General features: G+C 56.1%; 2 protein-coding genes across 2 annotated transcripts; both read right to left on the bottom strand.

The window, feature by feature from the left end:
• Window positions 1–8820: 8820 nt before the first annotated feature.
• Window positions 8821–15467, bottom strand: C1QTNF6 (C1q and TNF related 6). The gene is made up of 3 exons (XM_079937026.1): window positions 15344–15467; window positions 12735–12993; window positions 8821–10266 (listed from the first exon to the last, which is right to left on the bottom strand). The coding sequence occupies exons 2-3, from the start codon at window positions 12985–12987 to the stop codon at window positions 9719–9721; spliced, it is 801 nt and encodes a 266-aa protein (XP_079793152.1). The 5' UTR covers window positions 12988–12993; window positions 15344–15467; the 3' UTR covers window positions 8821–9718.
• Window positions 15468–20223: 4756 nt separating this feature from the next.
• Window positions 20224–20553, bottom strand: LOC307193935 (ras-related protein Rab-6B-like; the record flags this gene model as incomplete). The annotated part of the gene is made up of 1 exon (XM_079936543.1): window positions 20224–20553. One exon carries the CDS (start codon window positions 20551–20553, stop codon window positions 20224–20226), a length of 330 nt encoding a protein of 109 aa, XP_079792669.1.
• Between the last annotated feature and the right edge of the window lie 2382 nt (window positions 20554–22935).

Genomic DNA, 22935 nt, shown 5'->3' with positions numbered 1-22935 from the left:
CCTGTTCAGTCCCAGCACCTGCCCTTCTCCGCCAGGCATTTGCTCTCATTTGTAATCGGTTGGGCACCGGTGAAGGATTTGTTTGGGGTCTGTCCTCCTGGCTGGATTATGGCTCCTCAAGGTCACAGGTCAAGTCCATGGAGACCCATGGCTTCTCTGGCACCTAAAGCCATGTGTGGCTCAGGGTAGGTGCTCAAATTGTATTTGTTGAAAGGATGGGTGGATGGAGGGATGGATGGAGGGATAGATGGGTGGAGGGAGGGGTGGAGGGAGGGGTGGAGGGAGGGACTGAGGGATGAATAGAGGGAAGGTTGGAAGGATGGAAGAAGGAAGGTCTTGGCATTGGGTTGAGAAGGTGTCTATTCATCCCTTCATTAACCTAACGGGGATTTACTGAGCACCTACTGGCAGCACGGTGCTGGGCACTGGGGGAGTTACAGGACGTGCGGGACCTGAAGTCTGTCTAACTCAAGGAAGTGTCTCTTAGTAAGGGAGTAGGACAAAATGCACATAATTACAACTAAGGGAGCGTGTCAGTACAATGACTGTCAGGTCGAATTTTCAGGACAGTCCTAGTATCAAATGATAAGAGTAAGTTCATGTGATTTGATTCTAAACCTTTCAAGGTTTGATCTAAATAAAGTAACAAGGCAGGATAAACCATTTTTAAGACTATACAGGCAATTTTGTCTTTAGAAAATGTGGTCATCTCGGTGCTTTGTGACCGCCTGGAGGGGTGGGATAGGGAGGGTGGGAGGGAGGGAGACGCAAAAGGGAAGAGATATGGGAACATACGCATATGTATAACTGATTCACTTTGTTATAAAGCAGAAACTAACACACCATTGTAAAGCAATGATACCCTAATAAAGATGTTTAAAAAAAAAGATGTCTATGGAAGCATTTAATTATGATGGCAAAAATTTGTAAGGAGTCTCAAATGTCTATCACTAAGAGATTGGTTTTATAAATATGGTACGAATATACAATATAATACATTGAATGAGGATGTGCATCTGTACTATTAACATGGAAAAGTGTCCACTACATATTATTAAGGAAATAAACAAATTACATGCAAAAAAAAGAAAATGTGGTCATAATGAGTGTAAAAAGACATAGAGTAGGCCTAGTTTAAATAAAACACATGCCGTGGAAAAATAAAACAGATCCTTGCTTGACTGAGGTAAGCAGGGAAGGCCTCCCCGCATACACCCTTAACCTCCCCAAATCCTAGGACTTGTATTTATCCAGTCAACGAATTTTTACTGAGTACCTACTATGTGGCAAGCTCTCTTCTAGGCTCATGGACTATAACAGTGTAGAGCTTACAGTCTGGTGGGGGTGGGGAGGTGGAGAGGCAGCGGCGGTGGGCGACCAGGGACCATACATGCAACAGACAGGCAACTTCCGTAGGAAGTTAGGAGAAGACAAACGCCGGGGAAAGGAAAGAGCAGGATACATGAGATTGGGAGCACAGGTTTAAATGAGGGGGTAGAGGAGACCTCACGAGAAGGTGATGTGAAAATCTGAAAGAAGGGCGGAGCCAGGCAGAACTGGAGAAGGGATAAAAAATAGAGAGTGTCTCCTAAATTTGCACAGCAACTGATAGATCCCCAGTCCACACCTTTACCCGTGCCAGCCTAGGAGTTCCACATGGGATGAGGTGGACTTGCCCTCAAAAACTATTTGCGGGATTTGTGGATTGGATTGAACAAAACGGAACGCTACCTGCAACCTTCTTCTTCACCTTCCTCCTAGCAAACTCCTACTCATCCTTCAAGACCCAAACATATATGGACAGAGTTGGTTGCTCTCTCTTCTGAGCTACCCACCTTTATACAAACTTTGCACCATATACAAGCTTCTTTTATAGTCCCCAGTGTACTGTACTTCCCTAGTTTGCCCGCAGGTCTAGGCTTTCCCACGTACTAGGAGCCCTCGAGAGGGTCTGACTTGTCCCAGGTGTTTTTAGACGCCTAGAGCCTCCTGGAGACGCTTGATTAGTGGTGACAGACTTGAAATGACCTATGGTCCTTCAGCGCTCTCTCTCAGGTAAGTGGTTTGCATTTCTGCGGACCTGGGGTACATTAGTTGAGGTCCTTTTAGAATTCAACCCCTGTTAGTTAACATTGAAAACAGGTGACACTGGAAATGAAGGCAAGGAGCTTGAGCCCCAACCAAATCTCGGGAAGGGAGAAATCAGGGCAGCCCCAGGACCTTGGTACCACCATGCCTGGGTGCCGTGGTCAGCTCCAGCAGTGGCTCTGCTGGGGTTGGGGACTCCCTTACAGCTATCAAGTACCCTGGCCACCAGGGGGCAGGGTAGAGTAGACAGAATGGCCCTGGGTGGGGTAAAGGGGTGGTGAGGGGTCCCAGGGAAAGAGGAAACTGAGCCTGGGACCACACCCAAAGTACCTCCCTCACAGGGCCCTGCTCCACCCAAGCCTGGCCACCCCTTCACCTTGTGTGAGAGGCCCAGGGACCCCAGCCCAGTTTGAATGGTCAGTGCGATGGAGGTACATGCCTGGCAAACCACCAGGGGCTGCATTTTTATTTATTTTTTGCAGTACGCGAGCCTCTCACTGTTGTGGCCTCTCCCGTTGCAGAGCACAGGCTCCGGACGTGCAGGCTCAGCGGCCATGGCTCACGGGCCCAGCCGCTCCGCGGCATGTGGGATCTTCCCAGACCGGGGGAAGAACCCGCGTCCCCTGCATCGGCAGGCGGACTCTCAACCACTACGCCACCAGGGAAGCCGGGGGGCTGCATTTTTAAAGAAGGGCTTCTTTTGAAAAAATTAAAATTGTAACGTTTGCCAATTTCTATGGTGTAGGTACTGCCACCACGGCCGATCTCAAGCTAACGCTGTGATGTGCAGTCGGGCTCCGGCACGCCGTTGGCTGTGGGTAGCGAGGTGCCAGGGCACGAGCTCCTCACAGACTCCTGTCAGGGAGTCCTGCCCTGTCATGAGACTGACCAAAGAGCTTGGGGAGGTGTTGCAGCCTCCGAGAAATAATAGCTCAGGATATGGGTTTGAATCCGGCTTCCACCTCTGACCCAATGACCTGAATCTCCTTCAGATGCGGCCCACCGGATAGATCCCAAATCCCAGGTCCTGCACACCTGCTCCTTCCTGCCTCCCGGCCTTTCTTTCAGTTCCTGGGAAGTGCTGAGCAGTTTCCTATCTCCAGGCCTTTGCCCACGCGGGTTCCTCCACCTGCGGTTCTGTCTCACCCTCTGGGGCTCAGCTGAACCACCTCTTCCTCAGAGAGGCCGTCTCTGACCAACCCCCCAAACTTCCAGATTAGCTTCTTCCATTATTACCTTGAGAGCACTTACCCTAATGTGAGGCCCTCGTGTGACGATCTGTATAACACTCATCTCCCCTACTAGACAGTAAGCCCCACGAGGGCAGGGACCGTGTGGACTTCTGTTCACTGCTTTGCCCCCTCTGCCCAGCACAGAGCAGGGCCCATCATGGGTAGTGAACCCCAAACTGTTGAATGAATGAACATACGACACAGGAAGGAAAGTATCCAAATACAGTTTCTTCTTCTGTAAAATGAGTAGAATAAAATGTCTACCTTCAGATAATATTTAAACCTGTAAAGAGCCTACTCTGCGCCAGGATTTTCATATACTTACCCCTTTAATCCTCACGACAGCTCCCTGGGGTAGATGCTGTTATTATCATCCCCATTTTCTAGGTGAGGAAACTGAGGCACAGAGAGGTCAGGAGGTGACCTGCTCTCCTTTATCCGGTTAGATCTGAACCCAGGCAGCATCTGTCTCCCGCAGCCTCGGTTAAACTCAGGGAGTTAAAATCAACTCTTTTGGGGGAGGGTTGGGGAGGGCTTGCGGAGGTGATGACATGTGGTGCTGCTACAGCTCCCGTGCCCCGAGACCTCGGAGCCCAGTGGGCAAGGCTAATAACTGATAAGCACTGTGATCAGGGATCGCTCAGGACCGAGGCTGTCCCCCAAGTCTGAGAAGTCTTCCTAGAACCGAGATACCCCGGCTGAGGAAGACAGCCGCACCTGATGACGTGGCCGGAGAGGTTTGAAGAGAAGTGAACCAGCGGTGCTCGTGACCACTTCTCCCCGCGGCCACAACACTTCTGACCTCACTCGGGAGCTCAGCCTAGACCCTTGGGGCTCACAGGCAAACCTTGCTTCCCATCGTCCTGTTCTCCTTCCCAGGGGTTGGGTTAGTTGTGGTCGTATGATCAGTTCTGGCCAATGAAAAGCGAGCAGGGGCTGCTGGGTGAAAGAATCTCTGGCTCTTCTTTCACTCCCCCTCGTGATGCCTGATGTGACGCCTGGACAGCCATCTTGTGGCCACCACCTTGTGGCTGCCATCCTGTGGCCCTGAGGGAAGTGGCTTGAGAACAAAGTTGTTGCTAAGTGGGCCGAGGGGAAATGTGGGACAGATCAGGGTCCTCAGTGCTTTTGCTGAGCTGCTGAATTATCCAGCCCCGGAGCTGCCCCACCCTGGCATTTAGGGTTCGTTTTCCTTTTTTGAAGCTCTTTGTTCAATATGTGTTCCTTGCACCCAAGATCATCCTAAAAAACACAGCAAGGATATGTAACAAAAAGCAGAGAGAGGAAAGGAGTCTTGTCCAGGTACTTGCGTTTCAAAATAAGAAGGAAAGAGCTGCATTGCCAGCCAAGAGCTTTGGGAGAGGATGCTCTGAGTAGACACAAGGTCCCCTCTACCCAAACACCCAAGATGCCCCGGGGGGAGGCAGGCAGAGGGGAGGAAAGGAGTGTCAGTGTTGGGGTTCCTGGTGAACATGGATCCGGGCCCTTCCTTCCCAGCTGAGCCTGGCAAGGGCTCCAGGGAAGACCCCCAGCAGGTCTGGGGCATCTGAGACTCAGAGGGGCCGTTCCTCTCTTCCCAGGCAGAACCCCGGGGAGGTGGCTGAGACCCCAGGGAAGAAATGGCCAGATAGTGCATTCCGGCAGATAGGGCTGGGCTCAGACGGCCCTCTGAGGGATACAGAATTTGTGAGATAAGCGTGCGTGCAGAGAGGATCCGGATGTCCCAAGAGGAATGAGGACCCAGGAGGCTCTGCAGGAATGGGCGTAGTTCAGCAGGTATGTAGGCGGAACCGGGAGCCTGGAGCAGAGGGGACATTGACACACTCAGCAGATGTCCTTTGGACATGCACTGCCAGGTGACCCCTCCCGCTGCCGGGATGTGGCGCTCAGATGCAGCCCCCCAGGAAATGTGGTACGAGAAGAACCCCAGGTGGCCAAAATCACATTTCTTCAACTTCAGCAGCATGGAAATTAAGCTTAGTCATGGAGAAATAAAGCAAGTTCTATTCTGCGTACATCTGAGTTTGCGGCATCAACTCATTCCCCGCAGTGGTGAAGAGCAGTCAGCAAGATGTAGGTCAGCCACCAGCGACCCCACCACCACCAACACTGCTGCTTCCCTGCAGAGGGTCCCCGGTTTCCTCCATGTTCCTGCACCCCAATTACGACTTCCTCCTGTCCACGCCACCACCTGCAGGCAACCTCACACCTCATCCGGACCCTGAGCTGCAGCCCCAAGGCTTGCTGCTGGCCACCCAGCCTCCCGTCTTCCTGGGTTTGCAGACCAGCTGCTCCCAGCCACGCTGGCTTAGCTCTGTGCCCTCCTGACTCATGTCGTGGAAATCCCTCCTTCCTTTCTGGCTCCTGCGGCCACCCGCTGGCCCCAGCTCTCCCCAGCTCGGCCCCACCCATGATGTTCTTGACGTCTGTTTCTGATTCGTGGAGTTTCTGCCCGTGTTTTTCCCTTCCTCCAGATGTACACGTGGCAGCATGTAGCTACTGGGACAGGCCTGCAGAGCTGGCCGGAGGGGAGGGAACAGGAGAGTCGCAGGATTTTATCCCCTGGCCCAGGATTCCTGGTTCTTGCTTCCCGCTGCTTCTCTCTCCCTATGCTCAGTAAAAGTCATTCATCCCACAAATGCTCTCCGCTCTTCAGGGACCCACATGCCAGCTACTGCTAATACACCAACACCATTACAGCCGGTCCTCACTCAGGACAAGAAAGGGATGGTCCCCGGGGTGGGCAGGCGGCCACACGGGCATTTCGCTAGCTCGCTGGGGTCACCAGGACCACACGTTGCAGATCCCCGGGGGATGTTGTCCCCACAGACCTGGCAGCGGGCTGAGGGGGGCCTCCAGTTTCCCAGGGCCCTTGCCGAAGGACCTCCACCAAGAACTTACCTGTTGGGAGAGTCTCCATAACAAAGATCTAGTGGCTCTGACCCCCCCACTGACGATACGCCTCCAAGTCAGGAACTGGGATCCCATGGGAACGACTGGCCCAGACAGACCAGGGGCCGCCTCTGAAGCACGGATGGAGAAGTGTTTGTAGCAGGTCCAACTAGACAACGGAGGGCTGCCAGTTTTGGAGACCTGAACTAATGTGGCCTGGAAATATCTGGGGCCTTTGGCCTCAGCTTGCAAAGGGCAAGCTTCAGTCCTCCTGCAAGTGCTTGGCAAGGAGCGTCAAAAGCTCTTCTGCCTCAGTAATCAGCACATCAAGTCCTCATGCTGTCCATGACCAAAGGCTCCTGCCTGGCGCTGGAGGTGACCTTTACCACCAGTGTCGGAGCAGGGGTGCTGGGGAGGCCGATGACACTTCAGCAGATCCTGGGCCCAAAGTGGGCGGCGGGATGGCTCCCCTGAGTAGCCTCTGACCTGTCAGGGCCTCTTGCGTGAGAGCTGCGAGGGCTTCAGGTGTGGTGGGAAACCTCCTTCGGGGGCCAGATGGGCTCCAAGGAAACTAAGACTTGCGTCTCCCCCGCCAGGGTGGCCGCAGGCTCGGGCGGGTCCTGGGGCAGTGGTGGTGGATTTGTCTTTATAGCATCCTCTTCCACGTGGTACCCAGAGAGCCGTCAAACACAGGCACGCAGGCAGGGCAGATGCCCCATCAAGCCAGTAAGAGGCGTCGCCACCGATTGCGTTCGGTGTGTGCGTAGCTACTGCGCTAGCTCGGAAGTCAGAACCCACCAAGGCTGCCCGTTGTAGGACGTGGAGCATTTTCCCACCAGAGCATATACAGCTGTTCGCTGGCAAATATTACACACAAACGTGAGACAGGAGCCCCAGGTAGGATCTGTGGTTCGTTCAACACGTCCAGGTGCCTCACTAGAACATAAACTCCGTGGGTGCTCTCCATGGGGAGGTGATGGCTTGTGCCTGCAGTTGCAGCCTCCAAGCCTAGCAGCATACCCAGCACACAGTAGGTGCTCAGTAGCTGTGGTTCAAAGGATGAACGCAGGGACCTCCCTGGTGGTGCCGTGGTTAAGAACCTGTCTGCCAAGGCAGGGGACACAGGTTCGAGCCCTGATCCAGGAAGATCCCACATGCCACGGAGCGACTAAGCCCGTGCGCCACAGCTACTAAGCCTGCGCCCTAGAGCCCGTGAGCCACAACTACTGAGCCCGCGTGTCACATCTACTGAAGCCCACGCGCCTAGACCCCATGCTCCGCAACAAGAGAAGCCCATGCACCGCAACGAAGAGTAGCCCCCGCTCACCACAACTAGAGAAAGCTGGCACACAGCAACGAAGACCCAACGCAGCCAAAAATTAATTAATTTTTTTTTTAAAAAAGGAGGAATGCAGTGCTCACCAGGCAACCTCTCTTCTAATCCTTATGGCCACACCATGAGGTAGGTGATCCCCATTCCCATTTTACAGACAAGGAGACTGAGGCTCCGAGGTGTGAGGACTTTCCCAGGGCCACAGCCAGGGCACGGCACAGTAGACCCTGAGCTGGTTCCACTGCCTCCAAGGCACAGCAGCTGAGTGAGTGACCGAGGCCGGCTGGTTCTTTTGTGGGTGGCGAGCACGTGGAATGGAGCCCTGGGCTGCCTTGGTCCCTCTGGGACCCTGACCCTGGGCCCAGCAGAACAGGACGGGCTGCCCTCCCAAGGTGGGCAAAGGAAACCGAGCAGAAAGAGCCAGGCTGGATTGCCAAGAAGACGCACAACTTTTAATCATGCTGGACAAGCAGGGCAGGGGTGAAGTCGGGCTGGGGGTGGTTGTACAGGACCAGCCTTCACGGCACCGGGTCAGGCCCTGCTGCCATCCCCCAGCCATGCAGCCATGGCTCCCCTGGCTATGAGTAAGCACCAGAGACCACCACCGGGGCCACCTCTGCCCCGGAGTCCACAGAAGCACCAACGGGCGGAGGCCGTCTCCCTCGGGAGAGATTCGGGCCACCTGGGGTTGCGGGAGGGGAAGGCTGGGGGCCCCCAGGCTGTCCCACCCTGGGAGAGGGGGAAGGGACAGAAGTCCTGATGTCCCTCACTTGGCCTCAGCCTCGCCCAGCGCCTCCCTTGGCATCATGGCTCAGAGGAGGGTCCCCCCAATTGACCTGGAACGTTGCTCACTTTGGTTCCCCAGACCTGCTGAGGGGTTCAAAGCCCGGTGCCCTCTGTCCTGGCTCGTTGCCCGGCAGCATTTGTAAAGGCAGCAGTGGGCCAGAGGCGGCTCTGCTGGGCAGGAGCTGCCCACCCGGGGCCTCAACACCTGGAGAGCCGGAGGCACTGGGCTGGCGAGAGACACCAAGGAGGTCAGAGCACCTGGGGACAGACGACAGTGTCTGACAGTGGCTGGGAGCCTGGGAGAACTGAGGCCCGGGCACCTTTGGCAAAGTGGGCTGAGCACGGCCCTGACAGCCACCCAGCAGCGGGGCAGGGAGGGAGTGTGCTGAGGGGGGTAGGAGTCCTCACAGGCTTCCATCCCAGCCGTGTGGGGAGCTATGGGTCTGGGTCCCCTTACCCCAAAATGCCCCCTAACCCCTGGGTCCTCTCCTCACAGCACCTTTCGCCTGACCAAGGCCCCCCTGGGTTTGCTTTAATGATGGGCATTGGGAAAAAAAGAAAGGAACAGGCAGAGGATACCCCCCACCTGGGGTACCCTATCCTGCCAGCCTTGGGGAGTGGTGGGTAATGGGGGGCCACAGTGCCTGAATGCCCAGAACACAGACTTGTGTGATCAGAGACCCATGTGTTTCTCTGGGTCTAGTTTCAGAATCTGTGTCTCCCCACCCTGGCTGGACTGGGTGCTCACCGAGAGCAGGGCCTGTGCCTGGTTCACCTCAGCCTTCCCAGAGCCTGGCACAGAGCAGGCGCTCAGTGAGTGTTTGATGACTGAATAAATGAACTGCGGCTGCACAAGGGGCACAGACAGGAGCTCAGAGAGAAGGAAGAAGGCGCAAGAGACAAGAGGAGGGGGTGTCCTAGAAGGGTGAGAGAATTTAAGGATGTTGGGAAGATTCTAGAATGTTTGGAAGATTCCAGAATGTTGTGAAAATTATAGGACCTGGTTACTCAAGTGGGGTCCATAGACCAGCATCACCCAGGAACGTCCTAGAAATGCAAAATCCTGGGCCCACACCACACCTGCTGGATCAGAACCAGCATTTTCACACAATCCCTGGGTGATACAGATGCACATTCAAGTTTGAAAAGTGCTGGTCTAAAAGGTTGGGAAAGTTCTAGAAGATTGAGGTTAGGAGGTTTCTGAAAATGTCCAAGAGAGGAGAGAGGCAGGAACAGACTGGGAGGGGTGATGGAGGGAAGGAAAGAGGAGGAAGGCTGCCCAGAATGCCAGGTCCCAGGGCCAACTTTACAGAGAGGCAAACTGAGGCCCCGCAGGGCACAGACCTGCCCGTGGCCACCCCAGGCCAGAGCTGCCCCATGGGAGGCACTAATCGTCCTCAGGCTTGATGAGGTGGCCGCTGAAGGTGATGTAGGTGTCGATGTCGTCGCTGTAGACGGCGTTCTCACGCTCACGCTTGAAGAGCCGCGCCCAAACACGGTCGCCGGGTGCCAGGGCCAGCATCACACTCTGGCTCTGCATGATGCTGCGGTCGCTGGGCTGCGCGTACAGGATGACGGCTGCCTCGTCGTTGTGCACGACGTGCACGTAGGTCTCCTTGAAGTTCCAGCTGTGCACGTTGAGGCTGAAGAAGTAGAGGCCGCGCAGGGGGGCGACGAAGTGGCCGGCAGCCAGGTTGAAGTGCCCGTCCGGGTTCACGAAGACCGTGTCGAAGAGCAGCGGCTGGAAACCCTCGCTGCTGTGCAGGGCCGTCTTGCGGCCCACCGAGAAGGCTGAGAAGCGCATCTGGCACGGGCTGCCAGGGCTGCCTGCTTGCCCCTTGGCGCCCTTGATGCCCTGGGGGCCGCGCTCCCCCCGGGGGCCCTCCCTGCCCAGCTTCCCGGGCGAGCCCAGCAGGCCTCGGTCCCCTTTGTCACCTGAGGAGACAAAGAGGAGAAAAGTCAGGGCAGGCACCCACGCCTGCACCCAGGGGGCTCCTAAGCGTTTGCAGAAGGCTCGCCCCTGCCCAGAGACGGCAGGTCGGAGGAGAGCCAGCACCTACAGAGCACCTACTGCATGCCAGGCATCGCCACCCCGAGGTCCCTCTAAAGGAGACACCACGCCCACCTCCACTCTTAGAGAGGTGACGGGACTCTCCCAGTGGTACAGCTTGGGAGCAGGACCCCAGCTGTGGTCTGTCTCCACGCCAGCCTGCTCCCTCCTCAGCAGTGAGGGTCTGACTGTGGTCCCTGCCAGACCGGGCCTGGACCCCAGGTGTCACTGCACCCAGCGGGGCTTCAGGGGGATGTGGGCGTGGCATTTCTGCCCCAGAGAAGGGATCACCCGGAAGGAAGTGTCCAGAGTCAGAGCCAGGAGGCCCTTGGTGGGCGTTACCGCCCCTCTGCACGACCTGGGGCCTTCATGTTGGTGTCTTGGGATTTTTCTGTCTGTATCTTGAAGAGGATCATGCTTGCCTCACTGGGATGTTCCTGAGCCCTCTGGGAAAGCACTGGGTGAACTCTGCAGATACGAGGCAGGACGATTCACCCAGCACTGCCCAGCCCACCTCCCCCTGCCCTGGGCTCCGGCAGCATCTCCCCTGGTTCCCAGGCAGGCACGCCTCTGGCCAGCCCTTGTTCCAGGCTGACTTCGAACGCAAGAAAAGCAGGTGACCGCCTACTTTTTATATTTTTACCACCTACTTCTTGAGGGACCAGATTCCAAATATTTCTCTGCTGCTTGTCACAGAGCCTGCAATCACACCCTTAGCCACATCCCTCTGAATGAACTAGACAGCCCTGTGTTGTCCTGGGGTCCCCTATGACCATGGCAATGCTGCTGGGAAGAGGGGAAGAAGGGGCAGAAAAGAGGACACAGGTCCTTGGAGGAGAAGCCTGGAGAGAAGCAGGGAGGAGGGAGTCCATGGCTCTGTGGAGGTCTTCCTCACTGGCCTCGTTGGTGAACTGCCTACCTCATCACGTGCCCTGCACTTTGCAGTTTGCAGAGCACTTGCTTCGCCCCAGGCCCAAGGGAGGGTGTGAAGGGTAATTATAAGAGGGGGTTACCTTCTCCTTTTTACAAATGAGGCAGTAAGCCCAGGGAGGGAGAGACAAGCCTGCCCCACACAGCAAGGGAGCTGAAGAGCGGGGGCTGGGACCCAGGACTCCTGACACCAGCCAGATGCCTTCTGCCCAGCAGGCAGCTAGCCTGTCCCAGGAGAGGTGACATGGGGTTTTAAGGAGGATAGTGAGGGGGGAGTTCAGTCAGTATCCAAGCACCTCGTCAACCTCACACAGAGGGCTCTGCTGGCCTTGGGGAAGCGGTGATGTGTGAGTGGTGGGCCAAGTAGGGAGAGGACAAGAGGGGTCCTCAACCACAAAATCTGAAGGCCCGAGGGTCTCAGGTGCCAGCTGACCCTCTGGAGTCCTCAGCGACAAATCTTAGCTCTGCCCCTAACAGCTGTGTGACCCCAGGAAAGCTTCTCCCCTCTCGGAGGCTCTGTTTCCCCATCTGCAAAGTGGGAGGAATGACAACATACCGAACTTGCAGGGTTGTCGTGAGCAAAGACAGAGGTTAAGGATGTCAAGGTCTGGCCCCAGGACCAGCCATTCACAGCCCCCAACAGCAGAAGTAGCTTCCTTGAGATTTGGTTTTAGGGGACAGGCAGCCAGCTCTCGCCTGGGCGGCCCTAGTGGCCCCCACGGCTCTCCCTGATTCTACCCTTGTCTATTCTCCACAGAAATTAGAGTGATCCATTTGAAACCTAAGCTGGGCCAGGTCCCTCCTCTGCTCAAACCCTCCCCCACTCCCCATCTCACTCAGAGGAGGAGCCCACGTCTGATCTGTTTTGTCTCCAACCTAGCTCCTCCCCTTGCCCCCTGTTCCTTCAACACATGAGGTCCGCTCTGGCCCCAGGGCCTTTGCACCTGCTGTGCACGCTGCCTGGAATGCTCTTCCCCAGAAATCCACGTGGCTTCTCCCCACCTTCTCAGTGAGACCTACACTGACCAGCCCCATTTAATATGCACACTGCCCCCCACAGCTGCACTCCAGACACCCCTTACCCTGCTCCACCTCGTCACTTCCATAGCATTTATCACCATCCATTTCATTGACTTGGGTGATATGTTTACTGCTCACTGTCTGCCTCCCCCACTAGAACAGAAGCTCCACAGCGGTGGCATCTCTGTCTGATGTGTACACGCTCCATCCCAGAATTCAGAATGGTCCTGGTATGCAGTAGGTACTTAATAAATGTGTGAATGAAAGAAAAGGTCTGGGACAGTTTTCTGTCCTGGTTTCTTCTGCTCCTTCCACCTCACCTCCCTGAGCCCAGGAAGAGATCCCCATGCCCTCCCTGTCCCCGACCAGGCCAGTCCAGCCCAAGCCACGTGTGGGTCCTCACCCTTCAGGATGGTGATGTTAATGTAGGGCCTGACCTCAGGCAGCATGTACGGGAGGGCAGACGGAGAGGCCAAGGACGTATGTGCAGCATCAGCAAGGACCAGGGGGTCCTCAGAGTCACAGCACCGTCGACAGAGCCCAGGGGAACTAGAGGCCACGGCTTCCCCAGAGGTGGGCTCCTCGGTGGGGATTCCAAACACAGAGAGAGGGGGCACGAGCACTGCCCAGAGGAGGCCCAGGGCAGCTATCCCCATGGTGACCTGGAGCAGGGAAGGAGGGACAGAAACATATTACCTTGACATCTACACTCTGTTGATGCCCAGCGTGGACGCCACCACCCACAGCACGTGCGCTCCTGACATAACTCGGGGAGGGGGCATTAGTGCCCCCATTTAACAGATGAGAAGACAGTGGCCTACACAGGGAAAACAGGTTCTCAAGGTCACAAAGAGGTTCACAAAAGCAGGTTCTCAAGGTCACAAAGACACTTGTGGTAGTGCGGGGCCTGGAGGTTGAGTCTCCTGGCACCCAGTCCCTGGGCATCTCTGGCACACATGGGCCCACGAAGGACGACCCGCTCTGAAGACGAGGGTCCTGGGAGGCCTTTGCTGGGGTGGGTGAGGAAGATGCCCTGCTGCCCATGTGTCATAGCCAATGAGACTATAAAATGCTTTTCCCAACCTCCCTCTGGCTTGTTTTCTTGCCCCAGACTCCACCGTCACTGGAGGGCAAAGGTAGAAGAAGGTGCCCCTCAGGACGGACAAATTACAAACAAACAAACAAAAGAAGTCCCTGCAGAAATGCACGCGGAGGGTGTGTAGCTGGTCTCAGCCCACCTCCTCTCTCAGCATGTTTGCGCAGTCAACAACCTACCAACTCAACCTCACAGAAGAAGCCCTGCAGGGAAAGGAGAAGGAGAGAGTAAATTCATTGGAAGGTGGTTGTGTCAATCATCGTAGACCTGCCAATCAGCTGCCAAGGTGGTAAATTGGAACTAAGGGGCGGGACCCAGGAGGTCTGGAAAATTCAAAAGGAACCGGGAAGCCCAACGGTTTGTGAGAGTCTGTCTTTGGCCTTGGCCAAGAAGGGATCCAGAGTTCACGGAGAGGGGCAGAAAGCAGCCTGGACAGCAGTGACTGGAGACGAGCTGGGGCTGGGTGGGCAGGAAGCCAAGCAAAGAGCCTTTGAGGTGGTGGCAGTCTTTGGGGGCTGGCACTGAGTTATCACAGGATCAGAAACACTTTTGAAACCAGACTGGTTTTTACACTTCTGGTGTTCTTTGTTTATTTCCTTTGTGTTCTCCTTTAACATTTAGTACAATTTAAAAATATTTTTCTGTGGTTAATATGTGTAGAGAAACTAAAATTATTATTTTTTTTAAATGCCATTCTAACCTAACCTGAACACTGAGGTAGGAGTTGGGTTTTAAAGGGGCAGGAGCCCTCCCCCGCAACAACCCCCTCCCCGCTCCCTGGGGGCTGGGTAGCAGCAGGAGAAGAGAGGGGTGGGCAGGCAGTCTCCAGGGCCATCACCCCTCTCCTGAAGGTGACCATTCCCAAGCCTCCCCCACCTCTCCGGCCCCCGTTCTGCTTTCCTGGTTCTGCTCAATAAGGCACATCAAATCTTCAGAGATCAACATCCCTTCTGTCCGAGATTATGACCCTTACCTTTTATTTGTAAATTACACAACCCAGTGGTTTTGAGAAGAGCAAAATCCCCTCTTTTTCTTCCCATAGATGTGACCTCATGGGAAAAGATGAGGCTTTGGAGTCAGACTTGAGATCCCAGAATAGTTTACAAGCTGTGTGACCTAGGGCTAGTGGCTTAACGTCTCTGGGCTTCTTGCTCCTTGACATTTACAAGGAGGAGACAACACCACCTTCCTCCCCAGGTTATTTGGGAGGATTTAAATGTAGGGAAATTGCCTGACTTGTAAAAGACTCGTAATCAAATGATTGTCCCTTTCTCTGCTGCCCAGCACGACCTCTCCCCGGGGCCTGCGTGGGATAGCAAGAGCAGGACTGTTCCCAGAGGATTAAAACTGTTTGGGGACATTTCTGTTGGCCTAGCCAGCTGAGAGTCAAAAAATCTGTGACACAGAACTGTGACCTGGTGGGGTTGGGGGGTGGGGAGGGGGGATGCAGGAAGCAGGGAGCAGGAAGCAAAGCAGCCTTTAACAAAAGTAATAATACCCACAGCCATGGTCACTGACTGTCCCTGGAGGAAGGTGTCACACAGGGATCAAATGAGTGAGGGACCACGCCATTGGGGGTGATTTGGGGGTCCCTGCTGCCTCCATGAGGGCGCTGGGGCCTCTTTGGAGTGGGGGAAGGGCCAGGCCCTGCTGAGCTGAGTTGGTGCCTGTCCAGGCAGGGGTGGGCACAAGACAGGAGCATCGGAGGGCAGCCCTTCACCGGGACTAAAGTCTCAGTCAAAGGAGGGAGTGGGGAAGGGAGACCCTAGAGGGGCTGGCCGGGGTCAGAAGGAGAGAGCAGGGCCCCGAGATGTGAGATGTGTCCGGGAAGAGAGGAGAAAGGAGAGGAATTCCAGGCTCTGACCCCAACCCCCTCTGCCCTGCTGGAGGAAGTTGCAGGACCTCCCATCACTCACCCAGTGTCCTGCAGCCTCAAACAGCAGCTCACAGACCCCGGGCCTCTGGGCCGCCTCTGGTTCCTTGGTCCATGTTTGCAATTATAACTTGTTGCTGGCCCAGAACCCCAGGCCCTGCGGGCTGGCCAAGGAGGGAGGGAGAAAGGGATGGAGGCAGAGCAGAGGGAGGGAGGGAGGGCGGAGGGGGCGGGCTGAGCTGGCTTCCCGCTTCCCCTGCTCCCTGCTCCCTCCCCTCCAGCCTCTGGGTTCTCCGGAGATAAAGGGAGCTGAGGATTTCCTTGTCTTAACTCTCTGGTGGTCCTCGAGGGTCTTGTTTCATTCAGAGACCCCGTAAAGCTCCAGCAGGAAGGGGTCTGAGGCCCCTGATGGGAACTCGAGGCTGGGAAGGGGGAAGGGCAGGGAGCCCCAGAAGTTGCTGAGGAAGGGAAGGCAGTGCTGGAAGCGCCATGCCGGGGCTCCAGCCTAGGCTGAAGGGCTCGTTAGCTCTGAGTCACTGAGGCAGGCGGCACGGAGGGGGCACGGGCACCAGCCCAGTAGCCTCAGGTTCAAATCCTGGCACTGGCACCCACTGGCCAATCCCTTCCCCTCTCAGACCCTAGCTGTCTGTAGAACTCCAGTCCCCAGCCCCATCCGTGCCAGCTCCGAGATCAGGTAAGAGTATCAGGTAAGGGTGGCAGCCGGGTCAACAGCCCCACCTCCAATGGACACCAAAGTCCTCCTCCTCTGCCTGGAAATGCTGCCATGATTATCCATCTTCCTGGTCTTCTACAGCCAATCCGCCCGTGGAAATGACCCCCAAGAAGGTCACAGGAGGGCAGCCTGTACAGAATGCCCCTGGGCCTCTGCTTCCTTCTGGTTAGGCTGCAGGAGGCTTTGCAAAGGCTGCAGTCCTGGTTCCCTGGGCTCAGAGACCCCTGTGCAAAGATTCTCTCAAACATCCCTCGCCCTCTAGCCCCCTCTCATGCTACATTTGTTGAGTACTTACTGCCTGGGCCAGGCTTCACCTTTGCAGGGGTTTTTGGGAGCCAAGGGTATTTACATCCATTTTCTTACTCTTCTTGGGAAAGGGAGCTAGTGGTGGGAGCTGATGTGACTTTCACAGGGTCACACACTTAGTGAAGAGGAACCACAACCCTACAGGATGGAAGTGCTCCCCGTCCTACCGGAGCTCCCACGATGGCACAGCTGGGCACGGCTGCGGGCAAAGGTTGCAATTCAGGGCCTGCCCCCTGGGCAGACAGAGGTGGTGACATTGTCGCTCTCAGGAGGCACAGGAACGCAGCGACCTAGGGGGACTTACTGAAGTCTGGGGCTTGGGGCACTAAGCCCCAGGCCCCACTCACAGCTGGGCAAAGTGTGGAGGATAGAACAGCCCTGGCTGTGTGTCCCTGACCATCTCCCATCTCTGAGCTTCTGTTTTTTTATTACTTTGGGGGATAAACACACAGCAGAATATCCAGGCCTAGAAGGACCCTTAGAGATGATCTAATCCAATTCCTGAATCTGTCCAGCAGGGACACTGTGACCAGGGAGGGCAGGGAATCTTTGGCTCAAGGTCGGACAGCAGACTGGAGTCCAAGTTGGGATGAGGGCCAGACTCCCCCAGCTTCTAGTTTTGTGCTGCTTCCCACTCCCAACCCACTTGGAGTACCCCACCCTCACCCCAGGCCTACTTAGGGGTTCAAGGGGCCCCAAAGGAAAGCAGATGGAAGGCCTAAGAACACTGGGAAAACTGTCAGGTCCACACTGGCTGTGCCCGCTACGTGGCCCTGCCCCAGGCAGCATTCCCAGGGCACAGAGCCAGGGCTGCAGAGGGAGGGAGGCGAGGGAGCCCCCTCCCCACCCTCGCCTCACTGCTGCCTCCAGCGGGAAAAGGGCTGACTCAGCAGCACGGGGGTAGGACACAGCTCCTGGCTGCCTCATAGAGATGTGACTTAGGAAGCCTAGCATCGGAGGAAAAAGCGAAGAGAAGGGAAGACGGATGGGGGATGTGGAGAAGCAGGGTGGGGACACAGAAGTTGTTTGGTCCAGGGCCCATTGTGTGCTCCCTGCCACGCTCAACAGCCCCTCTGCAGAGAAGGAGCCTCATCTCACTCGACAGGTGAGGTCTGGAAAAGCACATGATTCTCATCAGGTTCTAGGACCAGCTCCTTTGACTCCCAGCCAATGTCAATGCCCCAGAGAAGGGTCCCTAATCCCCCTTGGTCCAAGGCAGCTGGCTGGGAGCAGGGCAGACAAGAGAGTAGGACTCAGGAATATTATACACTACTCTAACATTGTTCCTCCCTCTCTCTTTCACCATGTCGCAAATTACCCCATTTGTGCATCAGCCCTTGGTCTCCCAGCCACTCTGAGGATCTCCCCAGCCGGCCAGCCAGGCAGTGTGGAGACAGAGCCCCAGCCCTGGGGCAGACAAAACTGGGTTCCGTCTCAGCTCCACCTCCTTCTAGCTTCGTGTCCTTGGGCATGTCTCCCTACCTCTGAGCCTTGGTGACCCGAGGCCAGAGGAACATGAGGAGGCCAAGACCATCTGAGCAACCTGGTGGGATAACCAGTGGGGTACTCTACACCGGCCACCAGGCACTGCTTCTCCCGGGTTAAACCCTGAACACGGTGAGGGCATGAGCCCATTCTCCTCATGCACACAGATGAGGCACACACTCCCCAACTCTCAGAACCAAGCTCCTAGCCACATCCACCTTCCAGCCCAAGGTTGGGGAGAAGATATAAAAACAGTGACATTTAGTCAGTGCTTACAAAGCACCAAGAACCCTTCACGCATTTTTAAAAAATAAAATGTGTGCCTGTCATAAAGTGAGACAGAACCCAAAACATGATTCCCGGAGTCAGCTGTGCAAGTCGGGTTTGGCTAATGATCTAAATCATTAGCCAAATCTAATGATTAATGATCTAATCTAGGACGGTAATAAAGAAACTAAACAAAGGAAACCGTGGGCGCCACCTAGTGGGGAGAGGCTATGCGCCTGGCACCCACCCCATTCCACCACGGGTTTGCGATGCTCCCCACCCGTCCCCTTCTTAGAGAGCTAAGGAGGGGAGAAGGGGAAAGATGAAGGGCCCACTAAGACGTGCTAGGGGCTGGCTGGGGCGCCCGCTCCCTCACCTCTTCCTCCAAACCCCACTTCCTGCAAAGTGGGCAGAGGGTCCAATGGGACCCTCGCTCTCCAAAGCAGCTCGCTCACTCGGCTTCCTGGCTCTGCATATCCCTCCTTCGACTAGCTGGGTCATCCCGGGTGAACTTCGCTCTCCGGACTCAGTTTCTGCGTCCTGGGCTTTTCAGCAACCCATGTCTGTTCCTACGGGTGTTAATCCGAGATGGGCGAGTTTAATCCCATTTTACAGAAGGGGAAAGAGAATCCCCAAGGGGCCCAGAGAAGGAACGAGCCAGCCCCATCCCAGTCCTCCTGGACCCTGACGAGGACCCTGTTGCTACAGAGTGGGAAACTGAGGCTCAGGGAGACAGGTGAAGCAACTGGCTCCCTCCCCACGGCTGACTAGTGGCAGAGCCGGATGATGGGGTCGCCAAGGCACGCGGGAGGCCAGCGCCATCCTCCCCGCAGAATTAAGGGGAGTGACTCCCACCCCCAAGCCGGGGAAGCCCCTCCATGCCCACCCGCTTCGGGCTCAAACCCTGGCAAAAGACTGCCGCCAGCTGCAGCCACTCTTGGCACCACCTAGGGCTCAGCCAGACCAGACCCCCGCCACGGGGAAACCCGCCGGCTTGTGGACGGAGGGAGCGGCTCTGCTCCGGCCACCGCGCCTCTATCCGGGAAGCAGACAGCGAGACGAGAGGAAAGAGCCGCTGCGGCGCCGGGGAGGGGCCTTTGCGTGTCCAGCTCCCGGCGGAGTCGAACAGAACCGAGCAAAGCCGAACTTGGCCGAGCAGAGCCGAGTCCGGCCGAGCCCAGCGTGTCCGTCCGATTATCGCCGGGTCTGACCGAGTGGATCCGACTGGTGCCGAATAGAGCCGAGTCCGGCTGACCGGAGCGGCTGAGGGCGCCAAGCGGAGAGGGGAAGGTTACGCGGCGCCCCCTGCCGGACACAGAGCACAGTGCTGGCGTCGGCCGGAGCCAACCCGCCGCCTCCCGGTCCTGCGACAGTCCTGTGAGATGGGGCTACGGAGCCCATTTTACGGATGAGAAAACTGAGGCTCCAAGAGGTTTTGAGGCTGGCCCAAAGGCACGCAGAGCTAAGAAGTGGTGGCTGTGAGGCTCGAAATGGATTGTGCGGCCGTGAGCTCACCTGCCACGCCACCCATGTCAATGGGCGTTGTGTGTTTGCTTTGTTCTCCCCATAATCGCTGCCATTTATCATGGTCAGCAAGGAGGAAGGACCCACCCTGTCCGATGAGCGGGCTGAAGGCCCGCGCCAAGCACAGAGACAACCCCTCCTCTTACAGATGGTGAAACCAAGCAGGCTCCGGGCACACTGACCAAGTGCAGCAAGGCCGGCAGTTCCTGTGTGCAAATATTTCCTGTCATTAACGCAGAGAGCGGGACCGGGAGGCCCCGTACTCCCGCAGGCCTCACTTTCCCTTCCTGTTAACAAGATGGCCAGAGGCCAGGAGATCCTGGCTGTGTACAGGCTGTGTCCCTAGGCTGTGTGAGCCAGGACCTGGGGTGTCTGGGACCCTGGAGGAGGCCAAGTGTGGCCCCGGGCACTTTCTTTGAGCCTGTGAAAAAGCGAAGACTGGCTTTGCTCTCCGTGCACACGTATGTGCATGAGTGTGTCACTGACATTCACTCCTGGGTACACACCACCTTAGCCTGCCAGGCAGGCCTATGCCGAGGCTGCAGGGCTCGCTAGAGGGTGCTCGCAACAAGTGAGTAGTGTCAGGGGAAGCCCGCGGTCAGACTGCACTAGCGGGAGCAGCCGCCCCTGCTGGCCAGGGACTCCTGGGGTTGGTCCAGCTCGGTGTCGATCATCCCTTCTCTGCTTTTCTCCTGGACGTTCTCCATTCCAGGCAGAGCCGAGGCCACACGTCGGAAGAGCTGCTTCACGTTGTAGCCGGTCTTGGCACCGGTCTCGATGAACGTGGCGCTCAGTTCTTTGGCACGCCGCTCGCCCTCCCGGAGGGTCGCCTGCCTCTTGTCGTCCAAGTCGGTCTTGTTGCCCACCAGCAGGATGATGACGTCACTGCCCCCGTCTGTCCTGACATCATCGATCTGCTGGTCTGGGCTGCCCTTCATGCCCAGACCATGTTGAGTCTTGCCCAAGGACATCATCTGTTACCACCGGTGGCCGCCAAGGAGCTGGCACCATTGGCCTCAGAGCTCTTTCCACCCCCAGCATCACTCCCTGGCCCTCAATTTCATAGTTTCTAAAAGCTACAGACACTGGACTGGGGACTAGGAAAACGTGGTTCTCGGTCCTGCCTCCGGTGCTGTGACCCTGGGCAAATCACATGACCATCCCAGGCCTCACTATCTTCAGCTGTAAAATGGGTAGCAGAGCTGTTCTTAGTACCCTGAACATCTCGCATGCCGCCTCCTGGTGCACAAACTCCAGTTCCCTCTTGATGCTTGGCTGGGCAATAACCCTTCCGGGGAGACGTCCTCCCCAACCCATGGCTGGATTCTTGCTTCTGCTAAAGCACTTCTCGTGTTTATTTAACACATAGCACCTACGATGCACTGTTCTAAGCTGTTTATAAATCTCTGTTCATTTAATCTTCCTAACAGGAGACATCTACTCTCATCTTCCTCTCAAAGAGGAGGAAACGGAGGCACAGGAAGGTTAATTAACTGGCTCTAGGTCAAACAGCTAGTGAATGGGTGAGCCGGGATTCAAAACCAGACAGTTCCAGGTTCTGGGGGCTTAAGAACCCCCTCTTTATCTCTTATGTTCAGTACCACTTCCTTCACCCCTGAAGCCAGGCCTTGTAATTCTCTGCCTTCAGCTTTTTGCGCTGGCGGCTGTTCCGTAAACACTTGTTGAAGGAAAGAATGAATGAATTAGTCCAAGGTCCTCCAGAGACCCAGGGGAGGAGGGACTGTTGGCTCCGTTTTGCGGGTGGGAATTGTATTAGTTTGCTGCCAGAACAACGTACCCCAAACTAAGTGGTTTAAACAGCAGGAATGTATTTTCTCAGAGTTCTGCAGGCTAGAAGTCCAAGATCAAGGTGTCCGACAGGGTTGCTTCCTTCTGAGGACTGTGAGGAAGGACCTCTTCCAGGCCTCTCTCCCGGCTTCTGGTGGTTTGCAGGCAACCTTTGGCATTAACTTGTGGAAACATCACTCCAGCATTTTCCCCATGCTCGTGTCTGTGTCCTAATCTTCCCTTTTCTTAAAAACACCAGTCATATTGGAATAGGACCCCACCTGACTCCAGGGTGACATCATCTTAGCTGCTTATAACTGCGAGGACCCTATTTCCAAATAAGGTCACCTCCGGAGGTACTAGAGGTTAGAACTTCATATGAATTTGAGGGAGGAGAGGTACCCAATTCAATGCACAACTGGAATTAAACCTCCTAGGCGGTCCTGTCTCACACAGCTTCTGTCCCTGAATTGGGCCTTACCTCTGCTTTTCTTCCTTTCATTCACTGCCTTCCTTCAACCCCAGGGCCTTAGCACATACAGCCTCCCTGCCGGGCCCACTCAGGTTCACCCTCTGCTCTCAGTGCTGCCCCCAACACGGACCCCTCCCCCCAGCTGTGATCCCCCAGAGCACAGGGCACTGCCGTCCCTACTGGATGGTGGTCCATTTACTTGTGCAGCTGCTTGTGAGCGCCACAAGGCCCGGGAACCGTGTCTGTCTCCCCAGCCCGGTGTCAGGGCCTTGCACACAGTGAGCGCTCAGAAAAGTCTTTATTAACTTAATGAACTTTGCCCAGAGAGGTCAGTGAAAGGCCAAGGCTGTGTGGTAGGTTCGTGGCAGAGTGGGCCTAGGTCCCAGGCCTCCTGACTTTGGGTCTCATGACATTTGGGGGATGTGTTTGCCCCATGGCCTTCCAGTAGAGTCACCAAGAGTCTCACCAGGGCCTGCCAGTGACAGGGGAGCACCCTGAGGTTTTGGCAGGACCGTGGCCTTGCACAACTGCAGGGAAAGCTCCTCACATTACAGCCTGGGGTTCTTGCTGCCTTTAGAGTGCTTTCTTCTGTGTCTGGAGTCCTGTGGCACCCAGGCTGTCACCTCCCCATGGGACTGTCACCTCTCCATGGGACTGTGGCCTCCGTCTCCCCCACCCCTTGGAGGTGAGGAGGGCTTGAAGCCCTGGGGCCTTGGCCTCCCCTATCCCAGGGCCTACAGGCTCCTGACTCCTTTCTGCTGGTGCTCAGGCTGACATATGAAGTCCTGGTCCAGAGCCTGGTGGCCATGGGCTGTTGCCAGGCAACAGCCTCCGAGAGACAAGTTCAAGGTAAGGTCTTGGGTCTGAGCAACTTGGATGTCTGGAGAGACGGAATCAGGCAGAGAGGGTCATCGCCACCCCTTCCTGCCGGCTCGAGCTCACAGCCCCAGAGCCTGCCCTCAGCCCACAGCCCCTGCAGTTCCCATAACCCACAGATCCCAGCCCCAAACCCCCATATAACTCCTTCCATTCCCCTGATGCCCCCCCCCCCATTTATTAA

The sequence above is a fragment of the Stenella coeruleoalba genome (genome assembly GCF_951394435.1).
Source record: "Stenella coeruleoalba genome assembly, chromosome: 11".
In the NCBI taxonomy this organism is placed as follows: Eukaryota; Metazoa; Chordata; class Mammalia; order Artiodactyla; family Delphinidae; genus Stenella; species Stenella coeruleoalba.
The sequence above is the reverse complement of the archived record's forward strand: the minus strand, read 5'-3'. Positions and strand labels throughout refer to the sequence as shown.

Excerpts from the sequence above, each read along its gene's own strand:
- C1QTNF6 (XM_079937026.1), bottom strand. The coding sequence starts at position 12,987 with ATGGGGATAGCTGCCCTGGGCCTCCTCTGGGCAGTGCTCGTGCCCCCT. Across the intron at positions 10,267-12,734 it reads TAACATCACCATCCTGAAGG|GTGACAAAGGGGACCGAGGC; the intron begins GTGAGGACCCAC and ends TTGTCTCCTCAG.